General features: G+C 36.1%; 4 protein-coding genes across 4 annotated transcripts; 1 reads left to right on the top strand and 3 right to left on the bottom strand.

The window, feature by feature from the left end:
* Window positions 1-2,237: 2,237 nt before the first annotated feature.
* LOC111278696 (trihelix transcription factor GT-2-like) lies at window positions 2,238-4,438 on the bottom strand. Its single transcript, XM_022865322.2, has 2 exons — window positions 3,897-4,438; window positions 2,238-3,277 (listed from the first exon to the last, which is right to left on the bottom strand). The coding sequence occupies exons 1-2, from the start codon at window positions 4,256-4,258 to the stop codon at window positions 2,419-2,421; spliced, it is 1,221 nt and encodes a 406-aa protein (XP_022721057.1). The 5' UTR covers window positions 4,259-4,438; the 3' UTR covers window positions 2,238-2,418.
* Window positions 4,439-6,226: 1,788 nt separating this feature from the next.
* On the top strand, window positions 6,227-8,878 carry LOC111278695 (SNF1-related protein kinase regulatory subunit beta-2-like). Its single transcript, XM_022865320.2, has 4 exons — window positions 6,227-6,539; window positions 7,181-7,359; window positions 7,470-7,632; window positions 8,391-8,878. Exons 1-4 carry the CDS (start codon window positions 6,366-6,368, stop codon window positions 8,715-8,717), a joined length of 843 nt encoding a protein of 280 aa, XP_022721055.2. The 5' UTR covers window positions 6,227-6,365; the 3' UTR covers window positions 8,718-8,878.
* Window positions 8,879-9,271: 393 nt separating this feature from the next.
* Window positions 9,272-13,637, bottom strand: LOC111278326 (oligopeptide transporter 3-like). The gene is made up of 6 exons (XM_022864988.2): window positions 13,114-13,637; window positions 12,431-12,528; window positions 11,057-11,626; window positions 10,563-10,818; window positions 10,288-10,470; window positions 9,272-10,185 (listed from the first exon to the last, which is right to left on the bottom strand). The coding sequence occupies exons 1-6, from the start codon at window positions 13,609-13,611 to the stop codon at window positions 9,568-9,570; spliced, it is 2,223 nt and encodes a 740-aa protein (XP_022720723.2). The 5' UTR covers window positions 13,612-13,637; the 3' UTR covers window positions 9,272-9,567.
* Window positions 13,638-20,010: 6,373 nt separating this feature from the next.
* LOC111278325 (transcriptional adapter ADA2b-like) lies at window positions 20,011-26,183 on the bottom strand. The gene is made up of 13 exons (XM_022864987.2): window positions 25,730-26,183; window positions 24,824-24,879; window positions 23,871-24,049; window positions 23,524-23,589; window positions 23,258-23,383; window positions 23,096-23,171; window positions 22,639-22,702; window positions 22,509-22,555; window positions 22,249-22,353; window positions 21,591-21,813; window positions 21,078-21,288; window positions 20,669-20,935; window positions 20,011-20,470 (listed from the first exon to the last, which is right to left on the bottom strand). Exons 1-13 carry the CDS (start codon window positions 25,780-25,782, stop codon window positions 20,279-20,281), a joined length of 1,665 nt encoding a protein of 554 aa, XP_022720722.1. The 5' UTR covers window positions 25,783-26,183; the 3' UTR covers window positions 20,011-20,278.
* Window positions 26,184-27,768: the final 1,585 nt, after the last annotated feature.

The following is a 27,768-nucleotide window of genomic DNA, read 5'->3' as shown; positions in this document are numbered from 1 at the left end:
GTTACGCTTTGCTTCCAGGAGAACTATGGGAAACCAGACCCTGTCATGTTGGTAAAGCAAAGGCTCTATACGATTAGCTTGATCTCAAGGTTCAGCATATTTCAGGATTTCTTCTTTAAATATCAAAAGAGAGCAGGACATGTTTCATCGTTGATATAATAGTATTCCCCCTTTGCCCTTATTGTTCATCTTTGATCTGAATTGGACAGGGTGTATTTGCGGAGTATGAAAGCAAGAGCTACGAGAAGCTGGTAACCTTAAATTGAAGCTCATCCTAGCAAAGCGATGCAAGCAGTGTTGAAGTCCTTGGCGAAGATTTACAAGAGGCAGAAATATAGTATCCAGTTTTTAAAGACAAAGACACAGACACAGACACAGACACAGATGAAGGTGGGATGATGCCAATCATTCCCACCCTTATTGAAAATAGCATGTATGGAATCTGCCCTGATCATCCTATGTTTTCAGGATCATCATTGCCCTTTTGTAGGACTTCATTTATTTATGGAATGGAATAGAAGTTCAATGCCTGGTGCTTTAATTAATGCCCCATTGGATTATGCAGTTTGCAGTTAGCATTTGCCAGTTGCAACACCATTGAATCTGATGCGTTAAATATATATATATATATATATATATATATATATATAGAGAGAGAGAGAGAGAGAGAGTGTGTCCCCAGTAACAAAGACTGAACTGATAAGGAGAGGTGGTCTGCAATTTGAGGAGGCAACAGTAGATGATATGCTATTTCCTTCAGGAGTTGTCCTCTGATCAACGTTTTTATGATATTGACTTAGTTGCAGCAGTAATGGAAAGTTATTTGGCTGCATTTATGAAGAAGACAATTCGCTGCAATATCCGCAGAGAAGAGCCAATTGCTTAGATGAATTAGAAAGACGGGGAAGCTTATAGATTTGTATATTCAAGTTGTTACAAGGGATGTGAACATGCCAATATCCGAGCTTAAGGAATGCTAGATAGTGCCAGGGAAGATCATGATGCATGGCCTTTATAATTAAGGCGATTAACATTTATCTCAAGAGTGCCAAAATTTTATTTTATGTTTGATGTGAATTCTAATTTGTTTTAAAGCATTTAGGATTAATGCTTTTATTTATTTATTCTTCGTTTTCAATGCAAGTGGAGTCTTTGGATTGTTGAGTTGTCAATTGCTTTTATTTATCTCTAATTATTTTCAAAACTTGAGTTTTAACGCATATATATATTTATATATTTATATAATTGAGAAAAAGAATTTCACCAAATAATGGCTAAAATTGTATAAATAAATAAATATATCCCGTCACGATCGTAATAATAAGATTTAGTTTAAGGACCCATAATTTACTAAGTGGGCTGATTGAATTTGATCTGGAAAACGTTAGAGGGCTGAAATATGAAGTTGTTTTTTCATTATTATTATTACCGGGGGTAAAATTAAATAAGAGCCCAAATTTCTAGTCTATTAACAAGGAATTCATTCCTTCATCATCAAAAACAAAAGAAAAGAATTCCCAAACAGTAAGACACGTGGCCTCGTATTCCGACGTGTCCTTCGAAAACTGCGATCAGTTTTCCATTCGCTTGCGCTTGTGGCTTGGTGGCCAAAACGTCACGTCGTATGCTGCATATGTATATATATGTCGTTGCACCAATCGTTGCAACTCTTGCCAAGGCCACACCAATCCCTACAATACCCTCTTTCCGATTTGGTTATATAAGAAAGTGCCTCTTGCACATCTGTATAGATAGATATAGTTGTAATTACTCGAATATATAGAGTGAAGATGGAAGAATATGGCTGCGGCATTGGTTCGATAGCCATGATGCTGGTAGTGGCCGCTGTGCTGTTTTTGGCTCCGCTTGGAATGGAACCATTGCAGCCTCCTCCCGCTTTCATTCTCCTCATCTTCCTCTTGGTGTTGGTCGCCATTTTCATCTACCTCTCTTATGCCTCCGAACGATGATCGATCCATGTTTCATTGTTTCTTCTTCGTTCTTTTCATTTCTTGTTAATTTCTTAGTAATACTATATTATTTTATTGTTGCTTTCTACAGAATAGAACGTAAATCTCATATCTTTAGGATTGACAGGGCGATTATGTACTTATGAGAAAACTTTTTTTTTTTTGAATGAAGAAAACAGACAAATGAATCGTCATCTTGTTCCTCAGAAGGAAAAATTATGGGCAGATTTTTGGGTCTAATTACCCTCTTTTATAAACAGACAACGATTAACAGAACGAGAGCTTTATGTCAACGACCCAGGATAGTTTTTCACAAAAAATTGGATATGGAAATAGAATCAGAAGTCCAAGGTGCCTACCGCATTCACCTTTCAGAATATACATGGAGGTCCCTGCAGTCACAACCATCCCAATCCTAATGTATTGGCATTCACTACCTTTCAGGCTTTCAACCAACCCTGTCCTCATTCTCATCTTTGGTGCAGTTGTCATGGTTTGTTGGACTCCCACCAAGTCCATTCTTGTGCAGCATGTCCAACTCATGAAAATATGCGCATCTCTTACTATTCTCGAGATGCTTCTTACCACTTGCCATAGACTTTCTGAAATACTTGTTGATATTTTCCCATTTCTCTTTACACTTCTTCGCACTTCGACAGTAGCCCATACCATACATCCCAACAGATATCTCATCCCATATGGAGCATTTGAAGCCCGTAACATGTAATTTATGTTCCAAAGCGCTTCGAAGCATTATCAGGGCTTGCACTTCAGCATCTGGCCATCTTCTATTATTTGGATCACAGTTGAAGCCAACGTCTTTGTGAACATGAATTTCACCCCCATTGGCTTGCATAGTCCCTTCTTGCCATCTATTTATTGGATCACACGGATTAATCATGTCCATTTGAATGTGATCTTCACTCAAGTCTTTGCCTCCATTTTCCTCCATGCATGAAGTAGTTGATTGTATAGGTATTTCAATTTCATGGCCCAAAGCATTCTGGATAAAGGAGATGATAGCTATGCTACGAGATGTCTCTTGAGCTCTTGCCTCCTCATCCCTTTTTATCCTTTCCATCTCCTGCCGTTTCCATGCTTCCTCTCTAATTATTCTCTCCCTTTCCCTCTTCTCAATCATCTCAATCAACTGCTTATGCATCTGTTCCTGCTTCTCCATCACTTTCATGACCAAATTTTCCAAGAAAAGCTCAATTCTTTTCCGTCTTTTCCGCTTTCTATTCCTATTTAAAGGTTCACTTGCATTTGCTGACAAACCATTATCATCACTATCTGAAGATGAGCTGCTGAAATAAGGAAAATATCGCAAGACATTCAGTTGGTTAAAATCAAACTATCAGCAATATTAAATACCATACTATATCTCAAACTTGATCAAGTTTTCACCTTTTATTATGAAGTCTGATTAGATCTTCACACACATTTTTAAAACGCACATTCACAAAGTTGAACAATAATACCATGTCGTACCATGAAAAGCATGACTTGAAGAAAGCGAGCTAGTTAAATTGGAAAATAAAACAAAAAGAAAAAAAAAAGAATATCTCAACAAATTAACTTAATGCTCCAAATTATTATCTTTTGTTCCCAACTTTTGCATAAAAAAGAACACAGCTTTTGCAAGAAAACCAACTAAGACCCACCTAATTATTATGGGTATTATTTAGTATTTTAAAATAAATAAAAAAAAAAAGATTTACGTAATCTAATTAGTTTCTTTTTTTATCAATGGATACTGGATACTTTATTATATTATAAATGTTATTATATATATAAAGATCAGTACTTTCTTGTAGTACATACACACATACATACATACATACATACATACATACATGAAATAAAGTCATATATATATATATATGACTTTATTTCATGTATGTATGTAGTAGTAAACATACAAACCTAGAAGACTCCCCTCCCTGCTCCGAGATTGGCGGCTCCTCTCCTCCGCCGCTGACGCCAGTATCCACCACGTCACCAACTTCTGCTATAATAGGAGGCTCCAAGTACTCACCAGAATCTCCGTTCACCGCACACACGTCATCACCCACAAGTTCAACTGCCTCTATGAACTCCGAGGGATCCTCCGCCAGTGAGGTCGCTGGAGACCTCCCGTTGAACCTGATCGGCCGCAGTTTTCGTGGCGGCAGATTTGGACGGCCAGCCCCCATCATTGAATCCTCCGCTGATTCTATAGCCGTTAAATCAGGGAATGGGGCCACCCGTTGAGGGAACGTTTCCCCGCAGCCGACGAAAAGCTCCATCTGAGTAAAAATGAAAATTAGTAATACTAGTACAAATTCCTAAGTAACAGTAGTATTTTATTCAGAAAAAAGAAAGGGATGCGGCGTGGAGCGAGGGTTTTGTTGGGATGAAGAGGAGGAAGGGTGAAATGTGGCTGGTAAATGGAAGTAAAAAAGAGTAAAATAAAATAAATGAAACCCGGCTTCATCTGTCAAAATTACGGCTCCTTACCTATGGTTTGTATATTTACGGCTTTGTCCCTCCTGCATAAGTTACGTACGTGTGACGAAGCACTCGGCTTGGGCTTCCCTTCCATATTACATAAATACCCCTGAGTTAAGTCGATTAATAAAACAGGGTCAACCACTGCTGCTGCTACTAGTACTATTATTATTATTATTAAAATAAATAAATAAATGCTCATGCTAATTAATTTCTTTTCTTGCAAGCAGAAAGCAGCTAGCTCTGGTATTTTTGTCCTCCGCCAACGACAAAACTAGCCTTTCTTTCCTTCTTCTATCTTATGAGGTCTGCATTTAATTATTGCATGCTCATAATAAAAGAGACACTTACCACCTTCTGTTTTACGTTCTGGTAATTTGTCATTTCTACAACTTTTAAACTTTCTGCATGCTTTCTAGCTACATCATCAGGATGCTTCCTTATCCGTTGAATCATGTAACAACATGTTTTACAGGGTATAAATTAATTAACGGTGTCTGTCTGGATCAAATTGCCGATGTTGAAACTGCTACCAGTCAGCCTGTTAGTTCAAGGTGATGATTTACATATATATATATATATATTGTCATTTACAACCAAAATCATGCTGCTGATTAATTTTTAAGACAGCTCTGTTGAGTGCATCATGTCACTTTTATTATTATTTCTTCTGTTATTACTGTATTGCCACTCAGGAAGGATTTTGCATACTACTTCAAACTCCTTCTAGCAGTTTTTAGCTTCTTCACTTGGGATACTACATCTCTTGTGCATAATTTCCAACCTAGCTAAATATTTGTCTATAGGTTGAATATCAACAATATTGGATGTAGATCATATATGATCAGGATGAAATTTCTATTCAGTAGTGTCTTCGTGTTCGTTCATGTTGAAGATTGAGGCACAGGTGTATGGAAGTTCCCTACAGGAGTTTTTCTTGGTAACAAGTTTTGCTTCCTTTATTATGAGACCAAGCCATATAACTTGGCTACGAGTTGGGCCTCTTTATTCTGATAGTTCTTCTTCTTCTAGACATCATGTGGGCCCATTTTGAAACAAAATAGCAAGCCCACTATTCATTTTTATTTTATTTTACTCTTCTTTTCACTTTTTTATTTTTCATTATCAACTTTATGCATACAGCATCTAAAATAAAATTATCAAATAATGTAATTCTTATTTTTGGCTGCAAAAAGTGGAAAAATGTTTCCATAAAAATCTTGACCGAAACCTTTTTCATCGTAATATTCAGAATTTATTATTGAGAAAAGGAGAGAAATCTATGGCATCCCCACCATCCAAAAACTTGTTTAAGAAGATTTAGAAGTTCTTTCAAAAAAAGATGATTTCGAAGTTGGTTTAAAAGGATTTAGATGTATAATATATCTTTTAAATAAATTAAATAGATTAAAATGGAGGTTAAGTGTAAACTAAAAGTAAAAAAAAATAATGAAAAAGAGGAAGAAGGAACAAAAATTTGAAGTGAAATGATATAAAGAAGGGCTGAAGCTGAAAGCGAGGGAGGAAGAGTAAGGCAGGCATTGGGCAACAAACAGAGACAAGGAAGCTCATGTCATAGCCCCAACCAAAAGAAAACAGAGAAAAGAATGGTTTGTCAAATGTTGACGTGACCATCATCCATTCGTCCCCATTCCAGATTCCACCCCCACTCCTCTCTCTCTCTTTTAACAAACAAAATTCTCCTAATTGTGCATCTGGGTGTTGTTATTTGTTAAAAGGGATGGGTGTGGGTAGGAATCATAAATCAATTGTGAGATTCTAAAAGTTGTGGGTTTTCTCTGCTTTGCCTTGTCTTATGGTCTTAGTGGTAGATAATCAACACATTTAATATATAAGTGATAAATTGATAATCAATACTGAAATAATATTAATAATAATAATTTAATGGGGAATGTGAATGGAAAAGAAGATGGGAGTAGCAGCCCATCGGGGGTTGAAGAAGAAGAAGAAGAAGAAGGAGGAGGTAACAGTGTTCACGAAGCTATGGCTGCACCCTTGGGTCACTCACCTCCCCACAGCCCCACAGCCACCCACTCTCCTCTCATGTTTACTCCGCAGGTATGCTATTTTTATTTTTCTGAAACAAGCAGATTTTTTTTGTTATACTTTAGTCGATTTTTTTATTTTTTTTGGGATTTTGATTTCATGTAATGCGATTAAATTTTGTTGCATTGGGCCTGGAATCGTTTCTTAATTTAACTGGGGATTTACTTCTAGGTTGTATTTAATTCCTTCGAAAAATTCCATGTTGGGTCTGTGTTGTTGCAGGAAAGTTTGTGTTTTTTTCGTTGCAATTTGGGTGAGGAGTCTTACAAGGAATATTCTTACAATCCCCTTGAACAGTTTAGCCTCCCCTCCATTTTCCATATGTAATAATCCTGCATTTTGGGATCCTTTTTCGCAAATTCCAGCAACACATTTTTGCTCATCAGCCCCCCCCCCTTTTTTTCCCCTTTGTAGTCCTAAATCCTAAAATCATTTCTTTTTCTCAACCTTAATCCTGCCGTAATATTCTTAAGCCTAAGCCCTTTGCACGTTACATAGGCTGATTTCTCAAATCTGTTATTTTCTTAGCTCATAGTTTTGGATTGTTTCTGGGTCATAACAAGACAGATAGGAACTTCTATGCTTGTTCATTTTGATGTCTATTTCTTTGAAAAAGCTGTCAATTTTATCCACTGTGCCTTCTTTCTTCCCAGGTTCCAGTTGTTCCTTTACAGAGACCTGATGAGATGCATACACCAAATCAATCATGGTTGCAGGCTACAACAGGATACGAGGATGGCTGCACTGAGAAAGGAATTCCAACAATGATTACATGGGGCTATGGTGGCAAAGAAGTAGCTGTTGAGGGGTCATGGGACAATTGGAAGACAAGGTTCCAGATATTCAATGCCTTCTACACTTTTTATTAAAATAAAAATAGTTAGCTCTTTATGAACTGCTACCTACAGGTCAGACATATAACTTTTTTGCAATCTTGACCAGAATTCCCTTGCAGAGATGTGGAAAAGACTTCACTATTATGACAGTATTACCATCAGGTGTTTACCAGTATAGGTTCATTGTTGATGGACAATGGAGGTATGCCCCTGACTTGCCATGGGCACGAGATGATATGGGCAATGCTAACAACATTTTGGACTTGCAGGTAAATTGCTTTGTCTTTTTATTGTAAACATGCACTAGTATTTTTTGAGTGTTTTCTTTTTTACGAATACCCAATTATTTGTTTTCATAGAATATGAGTGCTTGTTTTTGGTATGCATGAATATAGTCTCTCTAATCCTGATGGGGTGAATTCCCTTTCTTCTGAACTCCTTTCACTTAAGCTATCTGTCTCAAATTAGTTTTACATGCGCTATTGCATTTATGATTCAACTCTATCAAGGTTCATGTGTCGAAGAAACTGAATTTTTCTCTAATGGTTATGATCCATGTTTTCCTTTACTTTTGGCCTAACATGTGCTTCTGAATCTTGGTATTGTTATTGAGTCCAAGGTTATAAAGTCACTCCTTTTGTGGTTTTATCTAATGATTCTGATAACGTGTGCTTTTGAAGCTTGGTATTGTTATTGAGTCCAAGGTTCTATATTGCTAAGAAAAAGCATCAAAACATTTTGTTCCACATGTGATCAAAAGCACCGACTCACATAATAGCTATAACATTCAGTTTGTACATACTATTAAATTGTTATAGTCATCACACAGGTTTGGGTATAATCAACTTCTTATGCAAGTGGCATTGTTAATGTACTTTTGTCAGTTTGTGGATACGCAGGAGTATTAATGTGCGTTCTTGCTTGTATTAGTGTCTTCTTCCTCCTTTTGCTTCATCAAATTTATTAATGCATATCTTTCAAAAACTCTTTAACTTGGAATATGCTAATCGTGAGGAATACCATGCAGGATTATGTACCAGAAGATCTTGAAAGTATATCTAGTTTTGAACCTCCCAAGTCCCCAGAGTCGAGCTATAATAACTTGCCACTTGGAGCTGAGGATTTTGCTAAGGAGCCACCACTAGTTCCCCCACACCTACAACTGCCACTGCTTAATCTGCCTGCATCTCACATGGAGATTCCACCTCTTCTGTCAAGACCTAAACATGTAATTCTAAATCATCTCTACATTCAAAAGGGTAAGAGTGGACAACCTGTGGTGGCACTTGGTTCAACTCATCGATATTTGGCCAAGTATGTGACTGTGGTGCTCTACAAGCCTGTGCAGCGGTAGGATTAGATGGTGACTATGTGGACCTTGTGGTGAATATAATTATCACGGTGCCGAGGACTTTTAAGTAGCTTAGGAAGGAGTCACCAAATGCATACTTTAAAGATTCTATTTTTATCTTAGTGATCGTTGATCCGTTAATAAATATTATTGTTCTTGTTTAATTTTCCACGCTAAGGGTTCTGACTTAATTCGTTTGGTCCCACGCAAATGCAATTGGTATGGGGAAGAAGTTGGACTAAGATTCGCCTTTTGTGTAGTTTTACGGCTGCAATACTACATGCGCTCAAAATTGGGCTGCCCCATCAAATATAAATTGGGACAGTACCTATATGGTTTTTGGACGGTATTATACAAACACGAGCGCAAGGTAGCTTAGACACTTGCGCAATTCATCTCTTAGGTCACGTTGTAGCATCCATTTCCTATTCGAATCGCTTAATTAACTAACCCCGGGAAATTCAAAATTTTGCTTTGCCCAAGCCTCTTCATCAGAGTCGCAGTCCTTTTGGTAACTACACAAGTATTGACATTGTAAATGCAAAGTAAAAGCACAATTACGCAAAATTCTGGGAGGTACCACGGAGCTTCTTATTCATCTATCAACATCCACGAGATGCTAGCAACAGCCACATGAAGAAAAAGCAAACTTCTGCTATCAGGCATAAAGAAAAGCATTACCTCCTCTTCTTCAAATGAGGGGAAAAGAAAAAAAAAGAAAAAGCACGAACATGCACATAAATGGTCATAACATTGTCTGTAGCAGCTGTACCATTTCCCTTCATGTCTCAAAATTAAACCGTTTTCTCTTTGACTTCAAGTCTTCCATCATCCTGTGCATGGTCGATTTGGTCTATTTAAAAACCGGACATCCTTCAACTGTGATACCTGGCGCTGTAGGACATGTTGCCAGAGAACAATGATCAACCTCAGTTCCCCACCATTTCAAGTTATGGCCCTCATTTTGCAAAGCAAAGAACAGTAGAACACCCATGAAAGCGGTTCCAGCATCTAATGCTGCAGATAAAACGTAGTTATATTTCTGCCACCAGCGCTTGTGGTACTTGAACACAAAATAGTTAAAGATGGTTCCAGTGATGAGCCAGCTTGCAATGTTAGTGGGAGTTGCAGGTGGCATTCCAGCAAAACCGTAAGATATAACTGGTATGTTAATCAAGGGAATCCATTTCTTTTGAGGGAAAATTTTGCTCAATATCCAAACAGGAACAGGCAAGACCGCTCCAATGAGGAACAACCACACCAAGTTACGGTACATCCCTCCTGGTCCAAAAAGTCGCCTTGGTCCAATTAGGCCCCAGATAACAGAAGCATCAAAGGTTACTCGGTATTTAGGGCAAGTCCATGGGCTTTCAGGATGCTTTCCTTCAACATCACAGATGTTGTCAATGCTATCTAACATCCACCATGCAACTGCAAGGTTGACAGTACCTGCAGCTAGAGTTCCCACAAGCTGGGAAATATAAAAACAGGTTCAATCATTTTACACTACAGGAACAAAGTTTCCAAAGTTTTGCAAGAATTCTTAATGTACAAGCTCATGGTCAGAAGCTACCTGAGCTGTGTACATGCAGCGGGGAGGGATTTTCATGTAGCGCCCAAGTTTGAGATCAGATAAGAAAGAAAGAGCATGAATTGTGCTGATCCGCCCATAAATCTTGAAAAGTAGGTTTGCAATGGGCTTTCCAGGTAAGACATAACCAATTATGAACTGGGCTATAATGTCATATCCAGGTTGCTGCAAAGTTCCGAAAGTAGAGTACTGTTGTTAGAAACTATATAATCAGGTCCATTCGAGCTACGTCACAAGAAAAGAGAAGCATACTTTACCTGGTTGGTAGTTGCCTGAATGACTCCAATAGGAAGGGTGACAACCCAAGCCAAACCAAAGGCAAAGAGCATACCCCACCATGGCAGCTGTACCTCCTCCTTCCATATGAAAGACATCATGAGTGACAGAGCAATACTTCCGATCAATAAAATGTAAAACCACCATTGAGGCACTTGTTTGTATCTTTTCATCAGCCTTGTATGGATATCCAACTTCACATTCTTCATCGCTGATCTGCTCTGCTTCAGAATATCACTAGATAAAAGTAACCGACAATATTTAGTTGACCTGAATGCGAAATTTCTGGATGACAAAAGCATACACACTCAAGGACTCTGTTTAATCAATCTCTCCTATCATTAACTTGTTCCAAAAGGTTGAAGAAAACAATTACAAAAATGAGTAAATCATGAACAAGAGACAATAGTTAACAAAGGTTTAGCATTAATCACAAGAGACACTGATGATATTACTCAAACAGAACAAAGTGTACCTGCCATGAAACAATGCCACATGAGTGAGGGTTGCTGTGAATCTTGCGAATCCTGATCCAATAGATAAGGCAAAAAGAGGGCTAAGATAGAGTTTTCCATAACTGTTATAAGCAGAAACATTTAGATCATACTGTGCTGTCAAGATCTTAGTCGTATCGTATTTATGCCCACTGGAAGTAAACAGCTGATTAGAGAATATTGGGAATTTTCGAGCATCGAAAGTGTTAAATTTCCAATAACACAGAGGGACAATGATGTAGATAAACATGACAAAGCCTATCCCCACGTTGAGAATTGAGGACCAGGGTGTAACCAGTGGACTGCCATGATAAGCTGAGATCCCAGCCCAATCAAGGGTGAAGGCACCAATGCCAAGTCCATGGTATCCAGACCCGATTTGCTGAGCTGTGATACTATGGGGCCACACCCAACAAACCCATGAGAAGAATGTCAAGATTGGGAATAAATAGCCAGGGAGAGCATAATAAGCAAAGCTTGCCACGAGTGCAGAAAGAAAAAAATGCATTCGAGTCAAGCCTTTCTTTGTCAGGTCCTTTTCATGGAGTGCTCTGTTACAAAAAAAAAAAAAAAAATCTAAATTTGAGAATAAAAAATTACATAGTGATTGAGATGATAGAATTTATTTTGATGGAAAAAGAACGAAAACTAGGTATCACATCTTCTTGTGTGTTCTTTCTCACAAAGACTACCTTATCCATGATCTTCAGAATATAATCAGATGCAAAATCTTAATCACAACGTAACCAAAATAAACAAGTAAATTGTGCAGCATGCATCCAGTTGTCAATACTTTTGTACTTTTGGTATTAAGCCTTATGTCCTCAGGCTCAGAGAGAATGTTGTGACAGCCGTCGAAACAAATTCTCCTTCAGTGAACATAACATGCACTTAATTCGTTTGCAGAGTTGAATTCTTGTCAGTCATTGATTTCTCATTCAACGTCAACTTATTCATTTAAGCCAAAAGCATCATCCAAATTGAAATTCACGGATGCTTGCACTGTTTATTTATGCATTTGATTCATAGCTGTATTTCAAAAGCTTTTGATTGATCTTCTAAATGGAAGGTTGGGGCAGCAATAGAACTAATCAAACTTATAAAAGAATTAATAAACCAGTTGTCACCATCCATTTGATGCTAAGAAGATCAATATAGAAAGAAAAATATCAACGTCTATCCAATACGTAGTTAAATCTTTTGCCTAACTCAAGTAATTGACATATAGTTTTGGCAGGACAGGGAAAAAGGATGGGTTTCTGTTATCTGGGGACCCACCGCACGAAAAGACTAACAAATTTCCTATCGGCCAAGCAGAAAATCATGATAACGACAGGTAAAAGAAGGGTAAATACCTAAATAAAGAAACCTGAGCTAGGTTTGAAGGCCACCACATCTCCGCGGGATCAACCAGGTACCTCCGAAGCATTCCAGCCCATCCATACCCCAAAATCTGCATATCACGATCAACGATATTACAATTAGAATAACCAAATACACTAAATTTATGTTTGAAACAGCCAGATAGACGATCATTTGATTGTGAGACGAAGTTCAGAAAATTTAAGCAATTCAGAGTCTCTGCAATTAACATTTTATCTATCTGCTCCGCTCCATGACAAGTATAAATTGAGAGGGGCTTAACTGAATTCAGCCTCCAAAAGAAAACACTCATAATTGGAATGAGATGTGCAGTGAGCCGTATATATCATCTAATGGAAACCCCCCACATAAAGCTATAAACTGCAACAACTTCAATAGAAATAATAGTACTAATTTCAGTTTTCAGATAACCTTTACATCCCTATCAAGTCAAAGATTCAGTTCATCCTAAAACCAATTTTAAAATATCAATTTTGCAGTATGCTACGGTAATTAAAACCACAACAATAATAAAATAACTTAAAAAGAAGTGAGAAGGACTGATTCAATAATAACTAAGCCAAAATTTTAAAAAAAAAAAAGTAGTTGTAGTAGTAGTAACAGCAGCAGCAGCAGCAACAAAAGAAGTGTCAATAAAAAGAATTTTTTAAAAAACCTGAGTAGTCAAGACAAGGAGGAGGCCACAGAGAAAATTCAAGCTCTGTTTATAATAAGCCTTCATGACAGTAATGGCACCAATGGAGTAAGCATCACCTCCACCAAAAGACACCCCACAATTGGCAAATATGGTGATGATGACATGTTCCTTCATGTTGAAGGGCCCAGGATTCAAGCTAAAGCGCCACCCAAGAAGACTGTACTCCTTGGCTGGCAGAATCCTGGCCATGAACTTGCCAATGGGCAAGACAGAGATTTGCACGAGGATGGCAGAGATGGTGAGTGGTTGCGTACGGTAGGTGAAGAAAGTGTTGAGAAAGATTAGGAGCATGCATGATGTCAAACCGAGGAACCATGCACGAAAGGTCATGACTGGCAGAGTTGGGTCATCGGTTTCGGGCACCACCAACGCCACCTCCTCCACCGGACTCCTCTCTACATCCCCGGTGGCGTCCGCATTTGGTTTCTCTGGGTCCGTGCAGGTCTTGCTGGCCATTGAAGCAGGAAAGATTAAAGAGAGACAGTTGTCAGCAGAGTTGTTGTAGAATCTTATCCCTGTGGTTTAACAAGACTGGATGGTAAGTAAAGTGTAAAGTGTCCAAGTTTGATTTTCAAGTTGAAAAGAAGTGTCCCGGTTATATAAGGCAAGACAAGATGTTGTCCACAGCTTCTGCTTTGTCTTTGCGCTGGGAGTGGGGACTAGAGACTTGAGAGAGGTGTTCTGACAGAAATATCCTTGCTTTCGTTAAGTAAAATAAGGTGTGATTGATAAATTGAAAAACTATTGAATTATTAATATTAAATTTGATAAGTATTAAATTTTAATTATACAAACTGTTTGGTATTTAATTGAAAATTAAATGTTGAATATAAATATATTATTGGATAATTATAAAATATTAAATTTTATTATTTTATTATTTTTTATTATTTTATTTTTATTTTCATTGCACGTAATGAAATAATGTTTTAGAGAATAATAATTCAAAAAGACTCAAAATAAACATTGAATATTTCTACATTAAGTGATAAGTAAGTCTATACCTACTCATTCAACATTTTTTAATTGGAAAAATTCTTTTAAGTATATTTTAAAATATGTTATCACTTGTATTAAAAAAATTTTAATTATTAAAAAATTTTATTTTCAATAAAAAAATATTAATAATTTATTAAACAAAGCCTGGGTAGCAGTAATATTTATTTTAGTTTTTAGTTTTTTTATTTTACAAAAATGGGATTGGGTTTGGGGATATGCAAAGCTTTATCTTATTCTTACCTTGGTCTTGAAGTCTTTTAAGTATTTATTTCCATGGCAATGCAAGAGGGGAGAGGCTGCCGCTGCTCCCTGGTTGGTTCTTAATTTCTTTTAATTTTTGTGTATCTTCTGTTTACTGTTATGACTGATGTGATGACTCAATTATTGACTTTATATCCTTAAAGATAACACCCCTCTTTTGGCGTTGAGAAACTTCCCTTCTTTTTTTTTTTTCCTAAAATTGCGTTAATGCATTAGGTTTGTCGAAGGGTAATTCGCAAAACATTTTTTATGAACAAAATCATCAAACTTTAAAATTAAAGGGAAAATACTTGATATGTTAGATGCAAATTTTCATAAAATATTTAATAATAAAAAATTATATATGTTATTATTATTATACTAATAATAATTACAGTAGAGGAATCTTTTGGGACAAATGGATTATATATGGTCAAATTATTATTATTATTAAATAACAATTTTTTTTTTATTTGGGACAACACCTTCTGTTGTTCCTTCTAAACTCTAGTTGCAGCCTCCACTGGTTACTCTTAGACAGTAGAATTTTTTTGGGGGGTTCTGAAAAGCACTTGATTTGAGTTCTACACTTTTTTTTAGTTGCTACTTGCTAGTTTTTCTCAGGGTCTGCCCCAAAGCCCCAACTTTGACGATACTGACAAAGTATAAGATAAAACATGTACGTAGAGTAGGAGTAGGAGTCTAAGGTTCCCCTTAATTTATTGTCGAATTGTGCTATTTGTGTTTGTACTTGGTTGAATTTATTCTTCTACTATAGCGTTAAATTTTGAAAATTTTAACCAGTTGTTAACGAGTCTAATTTTTATCATTGTCATTGACATTAACTTGTTGGTATGGCGTTGATCATGCTTACGTGACAAAAGTAGAATGAGCTTATTTAGACAGTTGATAACATTGAATTTTTTTTTGTTTATCTACGTGCCCTTTTTTCTAATTTTATTGAGAATCCTCTGCTTTATATAATATTTTTATTATTTATAAAATTCACTCTATCTCTCTCATTGCGAGCTTCCTTATTACTCCAAAATTCATTCTCATATCCTCGAAACATTGTGCTAGCCGTTATCTACCATCATTGGCCACCATTAATCAATATAAAATTTTTTCTAAAACTTTTTCGAATGCTCCTCTTCACAATCTAACTATTCAAATTTTCTTAAACAGCTTTTTTTTTTTGCTTAAAAACCCTGAGCATTCAAATAATTAAAGCCTAAATCTATTTATTTCTTTTTTATTATTCTTTGTTCTTATTGGAAAACTTCACTAAATTCTCCCAAATCAAAATCCTAAAATTTATTAAATCTTTTCTTCTTGTAAATTTTTTACTGTCTATTATGATCTTTTGGTTGTTATTTGTTTTTTTATGAAAATTTTAGTTTTTTGTAGATTTAGGGCTTTAGTGATTGTGATAGAGTCGTGGTGGTGATTACGGGAGGTTTGGGAAGAACTTATTGTAGATTTTTTTGTCACATGAACAGTGGCGATGCTGTCATTCAAAAAATCAAATTAAGTTACTTCCATTGGCCATATTTTACACTACATATATTAATTCATTGTATTTCCAGTTATATTTAAAAAAAAAAAAAAAAACACCGCTTCGCTACGGAAATAGTAGCATCCAAAAATGCCAAATAATTTTGTAAGAAAAGAAAAGAATATTTTGTTCTGTCAGTTTGAAGATACCTTTGATAAACAAAACAAGTGAATCGTCAACGCCATCTCGTACATAATTTCCAGTCCGAGTGTCCGACACAGGGTTTTAAGAGGGATGGAAGGGATGGGAAATATCAAGCTGATCTTAGTAAATTACCCGGGCCACGTGGATAAAAAAAATCTATGTATTAGCTAATTTGAACCATTTCATAATGAAGTTTGTCTCGTTATCAGGGTAATGTCATCCTCGCAAATCAACTTCTATGTCAATGAATTTAATAATAAAAAAATTATTATTGATTGAATCGAAATTTAAATCTTAAAAAATTAAAATTAATTTTTTTAAAATTAATATAAATATTAAATACGCATTTCTCACGTAAATACAAAGAGTAATAGTACAATTTAATCATTTATGTCTTTTTACAACATTAATGGCAGTTTTGTCCTTTTAAATGAATTGGTAAAACTGAATGATTGTATATATGTATATATATATATATATATTTGTTGCTTGATTAATTAATAAAAGTGAATTAATGGACGTGATTGTATTATTCATTCATTGCTCGTTACTCATTACTGCTATCGCCAATGCTACTGATATGGTAGTGGCAGGTAAGGACTGTGGAGGCTGGAGGTGGCCTTTGTCCACGCGTGTGAAATCACGTGGTTTTTGGCGTCTGACAGACTTTTGTCTCGTTCTGAGCAAAACCGAAGCTGTCTTTGCATGTGGCTTTCTGGCCTGGGACCCACACAAGAGAGTCCATGTCGGATAGAGTGAACTCCGATGTGCATCTCTAAGCTGACGAAGTGGTAGCATCAGTCCGTGTAGCTTAGGACGGCGTTGCTCTCCCAACAGTTTGAAGCCACGTAAGACAAAAAGCCCGTGACCGTACTACACGTGTTGTTGGAAAGAGACCAGGAGAGTGGAAGCCACATGGTGGAAGTGATTATGTTTGAAAGCTGTTTTTGATTGGACAATCATGCACTTAAACAGAAGGATTCATCAGTCCGCTGCGAAACACGTGGTAACATATATAATGAATATTGGTCCAAACATCCAAAACTCCCGAAGGCCTAAAAAGAAAATATCTTTAGAACACCTCCATCCATCCATTCTTCCTCCTTATTCCGCAACTTTATTGTATTTGACTTGATTTAGTTACTAGTACATTTTTTATAAAATATCTTCGTATCTTTGAATTTGTTTGGAATAATGTTATCCAGCATCCATGGTGGGTGCATGAGTGTCCCCTTTTTTATGACACTACTACAACATAAAACTCCCCGCTAACTCCAAACCAAAAATTAATCGCATCAAATAAAACGCTTTTAATCTCAAGAAAAAGTGAATTCGTAATAATATCCAAAAAAAAAAAAGCATATTCATCAGCATTATATATATATATAGATACATTTGGATATATATATATATTGTTAATTTAGTACGTATATCTTTAATTTAAAACTACTTTTATATATATACTCTTTCAAGGAAGGTATATATTTGATTGTTTTGCATTTTGAAGCGTTTTTTCAGTCGCAGCAATAAATGTTCTTTATTGATCTATCTATCTATTTATATATATATATATATTATTGCAAGGTGTATGGGAAGTAATGGTATAATATACTATTTATTTATTTATTTATATTATTATTATTATGATGTGGTAGGGTAAAGCAGCAAAGACTTTCGCAAGGGTGGAGGAGAATCCACCAAACAGCTTGCAGACGGAGGACTGCATGCAGAACGATCATTTTCAGTGGTGGAGGGACCCTTCCCTAATTCAATTATATACATAGTCTTCGAAGTAAACATGGAGGAGATAATTAAGGTTACTGCAAAACAGTACTGCAGGCCTCAACAACTTACTGTATGGCCATAGAATGTGCGTGGGAGGACCTGAGTATCGATCACTCAAAGCTGCGGTTCAGCACCATGGGATCATCAAAAGTGATTTACCAATTAAAGTAATTAACTAAGAAGACAATATATAATTGGCATGCATTTGGCAGGAGGTTTTTATTTTGTTTTTCCTTGGAAAAAAAAAAAAAGGGTTGCTTGAGAAAATTCAGATTTCATCAGACTAAGAAAATTAAAAAACAGTAGTACTAATTTTAACTTTAAAGGTTCTTCTTCTTCCTCTTCATTGCCTTCTTCACCCTCTTTCTTCTGATCTCCTTCTAATTTCTCTTCTTTCTTCTCTTCTTCCTTGTTTTCTTCATCCTTCACTATGGATGCTTGCTTTCTGCTTCTCTTGTATAAATCACCAACCAGCTTTGTGCGATCTACAACGCCTTTTATTATTACTTTATCATTTCCCACATCCGTTTCCACTGACTCTACCCCTGTGATTAATTAATGCATTCCCAAGCAATAACTTCGTCAATTAGTCAAACCAATCTTTACTAATTCAATGAATTATAATGCAATGCAACAAGGCTGACCCTAATTAAATTACACCCTCCACCAAAGGTTTTCTTCCTCTTAAGGTCTACTTGTCTGTTTTTCTCTTTCTTCCCCACTTTTGGGTTACAGGCGAAACAGGTTTTTATCTTAGGGCCGGGTAAACGACATCTATTTGAACAACCAGATGTCCCTTCAGCACAGACATCACCTGAATCCTCCCACTATAAAGATAAGCAGCCCGTAAGATGAGACAAATGGAAAGAGAAAGCATAGTAGAATTGAATGAGTGATATGAATAAGGATTATTAATCAAAGTATGCAATGTAATGAAAAGAAAAATCAAATGAACCTGTAAAGCAACGGTAAAAGCTCATTCCAAGCTTTCACAAAATAATGCCAAGGCAGGACACAAATAATTATATAGCAATTAAAATATGGAAAAAGAAAACATAGCAGGAATGAATGAATCAACAGGGATTACTAATTAAAGTATGCAATGTAATGAAAAGAAAAATTAAAATGAGCCTGTCAAGTAATGGTGAATGCTAATTCGAAGATTTAACAAAATAATGCCAAGGCTGGTAAACAAAAATTGATTGTCTAGTAATGACACTAAATGTAAACATGTGCACATTCATGTACCCACCTCATAAGTGCAAGCAGCACCACTCCTTTCCATTAAGCACTTTGTTATGTTAGATGAAAGCTTGATTTCCTTGGTTGCCCTCCTTAGCTTGATCATGTAGGCTTTGCAGTAGGATTGACAGATGGAGCAGGAACACTCTTGTCCATCTGTGGTCTTCTCCCATGGCCTTAACATGAAAACTTTTCCTTGCCATGTCTGGTGGCACCCTTTTAGCTTGAGGAGGTTCTATAGTAGGATTGACAGATGTTGCAGGAAAACCTTGTCCTTAGTAGAACAAATGATGAAGTCCTATGACCAAGATTACCACAACTAAGCTTCATTTGGTAAATACATTAATAAGAGGCAAAATGCAGACGGAGAAATGAGTCGAATCATTCATACACACATTCTTCGGCCAACAAATATCAAAGCTTTTATACCGCAAATTAACCATACATAGCATTACATAATCTCCGGAAAACAAAAGTAAGACTTTTACCAGAGAATCCTCTAAATCAGGGACCAAGAGGCTTGTTGCTCCCGGAATCCTGTACATTTCGAAGTATTAGGGGCAAGAGCGGCGCATAGACGAAGGGGTGCTCTGGACAGTGACGGGGAAAAGGCAGCTCGCACGGAAAGGGAGATGGGAAGGCCAGGTTCGCAATCGATTTGTTAGATGATCTTGAAGGAATCAAGAATCTCCTCCTGAACGAACCCATCGGCGGTTAAACAAGATTTTTTTTTTTTTTCAAACTTGTACAAGAAGTAGTAATCGTAGTAGTATTAGTAAATCAAAGTTGTTAAATACAAGTGTCGTCAAGGGTAAATCAAAGTTGTTAAATACAAGTGTCGTCAAGGATTAACACTTTCGTTTTTCCATGTCTTTTAGAGTTGGATGAAGTTGGAGGTGAAACACTACTTTTATTTCGGAAGATGAAGCTGAAATGCTAGTAGTAGCCTGGTCTAGTAGGACTATAAACAATACTTAAACCACTCCATATTTCAAAGAGCCTGCCTAGTACCTATTGTTTATTATTATTATTTCGTTTTATTCCTGCGGCCCTAAAAAAATAAAATCAAAAGATGAAAACAAAGGTTGTTGTAAATAAACTTAGTATTAGTACTAGTAGCAACAGCTAAACATTGATGTGATATGATGTGATGTGATGTCAAGCCGGAGCAATCCCCTTCTTCACCAGCATATCATAAACTCTATCAATCTTGCTTGCTTCCATCTTGAACAAGCCACGAGCATCAGCTTTCTTGGTAACATTGCCATTGAAGATCTCTTCCGAAATGATCTGTAGCATCCTCAGGTACAGAGGTGGAGGTAACCGAATCTCACCACACAGCCTCTTCTCCTGCCACCAATCCGACACAGCCATCATCAACACTTAATTAACTCCTATACTACTGTAAAGTATGAGTGTATCAAGGTTAAGGATATCAACACCAGTAAAATAGCAACCTCTACTGTACTTTATGAATCCTGTTTGTTTAAAACACACCTTCAATTTTAAATCAGATGAAAATCTATCAGTTCGGAATAACGTTCTTACAGTTTCAGACAGTAACTGGGTTTCCGAGAAACCCATTATGTCCAAATCATTAGCATTGCTTGAAGAAGCCTGTGCTATTGGTCTTGAATTTGACTCCTTGCCTACAGACTCTGAAGCCATGAATGAGTTTGGGCCCCCATGCCCACTTGGACCACCCTGGACACCATCTTTTGCTCTCTGACTACTCTCTTCAGCTTCCCTTTTCCTTTTTTGTTCAAGATATCGGTCTGCCTCAGCTGATGTACGACAACCAGCTACTTGGGCTTCCTGCATAAAATTATTTCCCGTGACAACAATCAATGACCATATTATGAAAATTACATACTTATGTAAGGTAGAAGGAAGGATTAAAAAGTAGTCAAGCAGAATAGCGGGTTACAAAAGCAGCAAAGCCAGGCATGAATAATACCTTGAGTTCTTCAATTCTTTTTAAAGTCCGGTGCTCAGCAATAACAGTCTCAAGCAATTCGTCATGTTCTTCCTTGGAATGAAAGCGCATGAAGACATCATAACGTCGGCAAAGTGCCCTCTCCTCGGGAGATAAGTTCTTCTCAAAAGGATTGGGATATAACAAATTTCTTTCTAGTATGAAATCCTTCCTACGCTTCCTCTCATCCAGCCTGACGGTAGATTTATTTCAAACATGAGGTAGAGAATTTATTGCACACATATTCATATTAACTAATATCAGAATTTTTTTTTCCTAGATGAGAAACCTAAAAGGGTATCAATTGCAACAGAACACAACTTCCAAGAGCCAACACGTTTCAAGGCATAAGTCCTTCCCCAACCCCAACTCCCTTTTTATTCTAATGCAATTTTATTCCTGTGCTAATATGGGCTTTACTTTTTGGCATCTTACAAGTTTATAAGGGCAGAATTAATTATCTCTCCAGCATGAATCAGATTACCAACTGCCTACCTCTTTGAATAGATACGCAACACTCGCAGCTTAAGTTCACGCTCTTCCTCTGTATCAGTGTCTTTAAATTCCATCTCAGCCAGTAACTGCTCAGCATCATTGTCATACTCTGGATCAAACTCCTGCCTTTTAGGGTTGTAACCACTCAACTCAACTAAAGATGGACCGTCATTTCCCAAAGAATTTGGTTTCTTTCCCCCAAAATTTCTGTCAATTTGAGGATCTACAGGACAATAAGAACAATGAGTTAAATACTGGCATTGCAATATGAATATTATGATTATGGCTTCATCCTCAGATAAACTAGACTGGCAAATAACAACAATTGCTAATGTGAAGCAAGTATCATATAAATGTGCCAAAACTTAATCCTTTGTCATGTTCTCTAGTATGTAAATAGAGAAACAGGAGGCAGTCTTTAAGAATGCAACTTTGACATAGACTCAAAGACAGCAAGAGACTCATTAGGATGACAACATCAGGCTTTGATTTATTGGGTCATTATTGCAAATGAAGTCATCATGCCAACCTGGTCATACCAGAAGTTCTTAAATGGTGTAACATGTACAAAACTATGAATGGCTCAGTGGCAAATGGCTATATATTAGAGGAATAATGATGGTAAAAGGGAACAGAGAGAAAGTAAAAGATATCAGACCTTCCATTTTAACATTGCCATCTTTAACCTGGGCCATGTTTGATACCTTCTTAACAGCAGCTGATGCTGTACTGCTACTGCTAGATCTTACCCCAGACTCTACATCTGAAGTTTGCAGAAACAAGGCAGAGAGCACAAGGGTCACAGTGATGAGATCATTTGTGTACATATTGAACAAATCACAACTAGCTTGTCATGAATAAATCAAGAATCTTCCAGCAGGAAAAACAAAAAGAGTATAATAATATATCAAGGCTTACCTGTATTTAAGGCAGATAATAATCGGCCAGAACTACCGCCTTCAACTCTGGGTAAATTAACAAAATTCACATAAGAAATAGCATAGGTGAACAAAGATGATACAATCAGAGAGGAGAATGGTAGTCATACTTGACTCTGGAAGGTGAAAAAGGAGATTCTTCTTTCACGGGAAGCTCCCCTAGCATAGAAGATCCTGAGACAATCACAAGAAATTAATGACAAGAATTTGCATTAACAAAAGGCATCAAATTATAATTAAGAAAAATTTCTGTAGCACATGTAGCCTGCCTCAAACCATGTTCACTCTTGCTAGCTTCTCTAGAGATAAAAATTATTCTACCATGTAAGTGCATGATAATTTCGAGCGAAAACAGAAAGAACATGAACCCAGGTCTTAGCCCAAATGGTTCACTTACCTCTCTTAGGAGATGGATTCCTACAAGGCTGGGGTTCAATCCCTAGCACTTACAAACTTTCATTCCCCAATTCCCCCTGAGCATTGGACCTCATTTGTATCCAAAAAAAGAAGGAAAGAACATACCATTGAAGATTATAGAAAGGAGAATAACTGAAAATTGACACTAACCTTTCTTGTCTTCGGCATGCCCTTTAGCCATTGCAAGAAGCTCTTTTCTATTTTTTCCAACAACATGAGACATATCCTTCGAAGAAGTAAAGTTGTCAAAGCTTAACTATATTCATCGAAGGCACAACTAAAAAGAGATTCAATAGTTTTAAACTCTCATACCGGAAGAGGGAAGAATGGGGACTTCATATAAACATTACTATAGTGGTCAATGCACTTTTCCTTACTCTTTGTGCCCACATGCTCAGCAACTTCTGCCCAGTTTCCAAGGCCATACATTTCAATTCCCTAGAATTAGAAAGGTTAAAACAGAATCAAGATTGATTTCCTTAAATATTCCGCATATGAAAAGCAGTACGGAACAAATCAAGAAGGATCAAATAAAACTTTCTTCACTGATTTAACAATGAGAATGAACATAGAAATACCTCTAGAAGCAACATTTCATCATCTGCGTTCCAGTCAGGACAGATAAGGGGATAACATAAATTGTCCTGTTAATTAAGACTGTTGTCAGAACTGAATCATAACGTAACCAAAGCTACAGCAACAGATATGTGATGCAGAATAAATAAGCAAGAAAAATTAAAATCAAGAAATAGGAATTGTTTCAATACTGCTAAATGGATGTAAAAGATTTGGATAACAGATTTTCCAGCACAGGAAAAAGTTCAAAAAAAGCCTATTCATTAAGGACATAAACCAGAAAAAAAAAATTGACAATTTAGTAAGTTATCAGGATGGGAAAAAATGTTTTCAGAAGGCTTTTACTAACCATGACCCTGTAAGAATGGTTGCTTTTATGAGGTGTAACCTCAGCTCCAACGGAAAAGCACTCTATACATAGGTCGAAATCAGGACAAATAGCACACTTGATACGGATCTTTCCTGTGATATCTTTGTTGCAATAATTGCAGTGGAATAAAGCCCTTTTCCCTTCACTTGTTCCTTGAACTAGCTCCAAAAAGGATATAAGATGGAAAATAAAATGGAAAAAGGTCACAATAGCTTGTGAATGAACAAAGAGAATTATCCCCAAAGGCTTAATAGTTAAGAGTAAAATGGTATTCTGAAGAACAAAAGCATTTAGCATTCTTAGGGAGGGCCAATAATTTTAAAATAATAAAAAATCATCAGTACCATGCCCTCTAGAATCTAGATAACAGATAATAGCAATAATATGCATCTAACCATTTATTAGAACTTTTACACATACAATATATGCATAGCCAATCTGCTTTGGGTAGAACTATGGGTCAATTTTTGGCAACTCTAGCCAGGTCTCAACTAGAGATAGAATATTGCAAAGAAGAATATCAACCAAGTGTTATGAAGCGTCAACTTTGTTAAGTTTTTGGCTGCACACTCTACATTCAGAGGGTATTTACCCACTTAAGGTTCCACTAGGTCCTCGAAGGGGTGATCTGGAAGATTCCAAATATTTAGAAATTTATTTTTCTCATAAAAATAAAATAGCAACTGTTGTCTCTTGAACAGCTAGACAGCTACTGCACTTGTAGTGTAAGACTTCTATCATTGCACAAGAAAATGGCCTTTGACACACTGTCCATAATTGCACTAGTTTTAAATATCCATTACCAGATAAAAACACGGATATGCTGGTTATCTCATTTTTGTCATATGATTGCACCATAAAAAGAACTTTCTGCTGCAAAATTCGCTCTAAGAGGGATTGCATTTTGAAACTACATAATGGTGGAAAAGTACCTGAAGTTGAAGATTCTAAATTTTCTCCAGCAGAGGCATTCTTTTTTCTCCTTGATCTGCATAACCAAAAAAAGGTATTTAAATGAAGCATGCCAAAAAAGAGATCTGTGAATCCTTAATTAACTGATTTTATCAAATAATAAAGATAAAGAAAAAAATAGTGTTAATCCATTTAACAATTAATTATTACACAAACGCAGGGGGAAAAGTTGAAAGCTGTCAAAATAAAGCATGACAACAAATCTCCATCCTTGGTTATCATAAAAATTCATTACAGCAAGAGAAGTTAGATTTCTCAGTATGTAAGATTCACCATAAGAAAGAAACCTTTTAGTTAATGAACTAAGAATCCAGTATAATTAACTGGCAGATTAGATAATCAAATCCATTAACAGCAACTAGAGGTAAGAAAGAAACCTTTTAGTTAATGAACTAAGAATCCAGTATAATTAACTGGCATATTAGATAATCAAATCTATTAACAGCAACTGGAGGAGAAGAGAGAAAATTAATTTATAACAGCTATTCTGACATATAAGATTGTTGTAGTAAATAAATACATGATAATCATAACCTCTTTCAAGTTATCACTTTATATTCTCAGAATCATTAGCAGTAACGAATTTAGGTGAGTTACATTCCATCTTACAACGTATTTGAACACGTTAGTAAACATTTTAGTCATGCCCTTGTGTTCTTTTTTCGACTCAGAAAATGAAGTAACTAAAAATGTAACAGTTGAAACTCAAACCAACAAATCCAATTTCTGTAAAGTAATCTTAGGCCTTCACCATGCAAGCTCAAATGCAGATAACTTTGAACGACAATTTATGTAAAGAACAGTACCTATAATTTAAGACAATGATTCTCCAAAATGGGAAAAGAAAGGAAGAAAAGAAGGCAAACCTCTGAGTGGGATCCTCATCAGCAGAGTGAAAATTCCCGCGAGAACGACCCATTGAAATTTGAAGTTGAGCGAGCTCGCGTTTACCTGTATAAGTAAGTGTTTGTTTTGCTTAATAGCAGCAACAACAGAGGTTGGTATTAATACAGCAGAACTGAACCCTAGTTTCTCAGGAAAGTGTGAAACTTTGACGAAGAATTTTGGTAAGTAAGACCAGCTTGCAAAAATAGGAAACTGAATTTGATGGGTTTAGCTCAATTTCACAGATTTCCCTTTTCTTTTTTTTTTCAATCCTTGTCGGTATGAGTTGTTTTTCTAAAAATTACCATGGAATCGGTGAGGATGTCTATTTGCAATAAGTATCTTAGCTTTTTATGCTTTTTTTTTTTTAACAAACAAACTCATGACTGCTAAAACAGAAACTGGTTAGCTGAGTTTAGGCTGTTTTTTATTATTATTATTATTATTATTTATTGTCTGGTTTTTATACGTTCCAAAGTTGGGAATGAGGATTAGAAAGGCGGGGCGTTTTTGTTAGGAAAGAAACAGCGAGCGACAGGTTTTTTTCCTTTGTTTTTTGGTTGGTACATGATTCCCTACCATCTTTTCCACTCCGTCGCTCACTCAGGTCCGCTTACTGTCTGAAAGTACGTAAAATCCATTCAAGAAAATTTCATGGGGTTGGGCTTTGGAGTTGGGTCAGTGTGTATCAAACGGACTTCGCTGCATATCATTTTAATAATATTTGATAAAAAAAAAAAAAAGAAAGAGCAAATGATATTTGTTACTTTTACCGCTTCAAAATAATAATATACAACTTGATGTGGGTTTAGATTTCAAATCATGCCTTTATTGGAATGAATATATCCAAGATTTAAAATTCATTTTTTAAAAAATAATTTTAAATATGAAATACAAAAATAATTTAATTAGCTGAATTTAACAAATCCAACTACTTGGAAAGTTGGCAGTGGATTGGTCTGAAGCCAAATCCAATTTTTTTTTTTCCAAAATGATATTTTGGATCCCAAAATCCTTAAGTAATGTGGATGAATTACACATAATATTAAACAATTCATTGATCCATATAAAGAGAGAGAGAGAGAGAGAATTTTTTAAGTGCATGCGCATGCTTTGTAAAGGGATATGGGATATGTACCTTTAGTGTATTTTCTTTTACGATTAGAAGAGGCAGCGGATGATCCCGCTTCTGCTGCTACTGGAGGCGTCTCATTGATTAAATTATTAGAACCCAATCTTGTCTTTGAAACCTCATCATCCCCTTTATTTGATATCTCCAAAGCTATCAAAGTTGGTGCCCCACTCATTGCCTCTTCATCACTCAACTTCTCACCCACAGTGGATTGCCTTTCTGCAGTAGATGAAGATATTGGTTCCATTTCAGAAGGTCTTATATTAAACTGATGGCCAGTGAAGAAGACTTTAAGAAAACAAAGGAAAAAAAAAAAAAAGAGATGAGAAATTTGACTGTGGGAGCTAGCTGTGCATGAACTAGAATATATATCACTTTGGCAGGTTAAGGGAGCTAGAAAATACAATAAATCTCTGCGGTGTCTTACCATTTAATTACGAATTTTTATAAAAATTTCTAAAAAAAAATTTAACGATCGTTATCACAGAATTTTATTTTTATTCATAAGCATTCTTATACATGTTAACAACGTTTTAACAGTCATTGAATCACGTGACACAATACATTATTATTTATATTATAATGATGCCAACAACAACAAAAAGAACGAAAAAGTATGTAGATTTATTGCCTTAAATGCATATTTTGATTTTATTTAATTTGAAATTATCTCCATTGTTCATGCTTTCTACTTGGGTCTTCTTCTATTGTAACTAGTTGTTGTGATGCATATGCCCCCCCTTATTACTAGTATAAATACAAACCATGTGGTAGGACTTTGTGAGGTTTTGTTAAATTTTCAATTGAAATGCAAAACATAAAGGAGTGAAAGAAGTAATATTTATAATAGATTCTAAATTGGGGTTGTAGGGGTAACTTGATTGGGAG

This window comes from Durio zibethinus, chromosome 8 (genome assembly GCF_047325235.1).
Source record: "Durio zibethinus cultivar Kanyao isolate XHJ-2024 chromosome 8, ASM4732523v1, whole genome shotgun sequence".
In the NCBI taxonomy this organism is placed as follows: Eukaryota; Viridiplantae; Streptophyta; class Magnoliopsida; order Malvales; family Malvaceae; genus Durio; species Durio zibethinus.
This window is presented reverse-complemented; position numbering and strand designations above follow the sequence as displayed.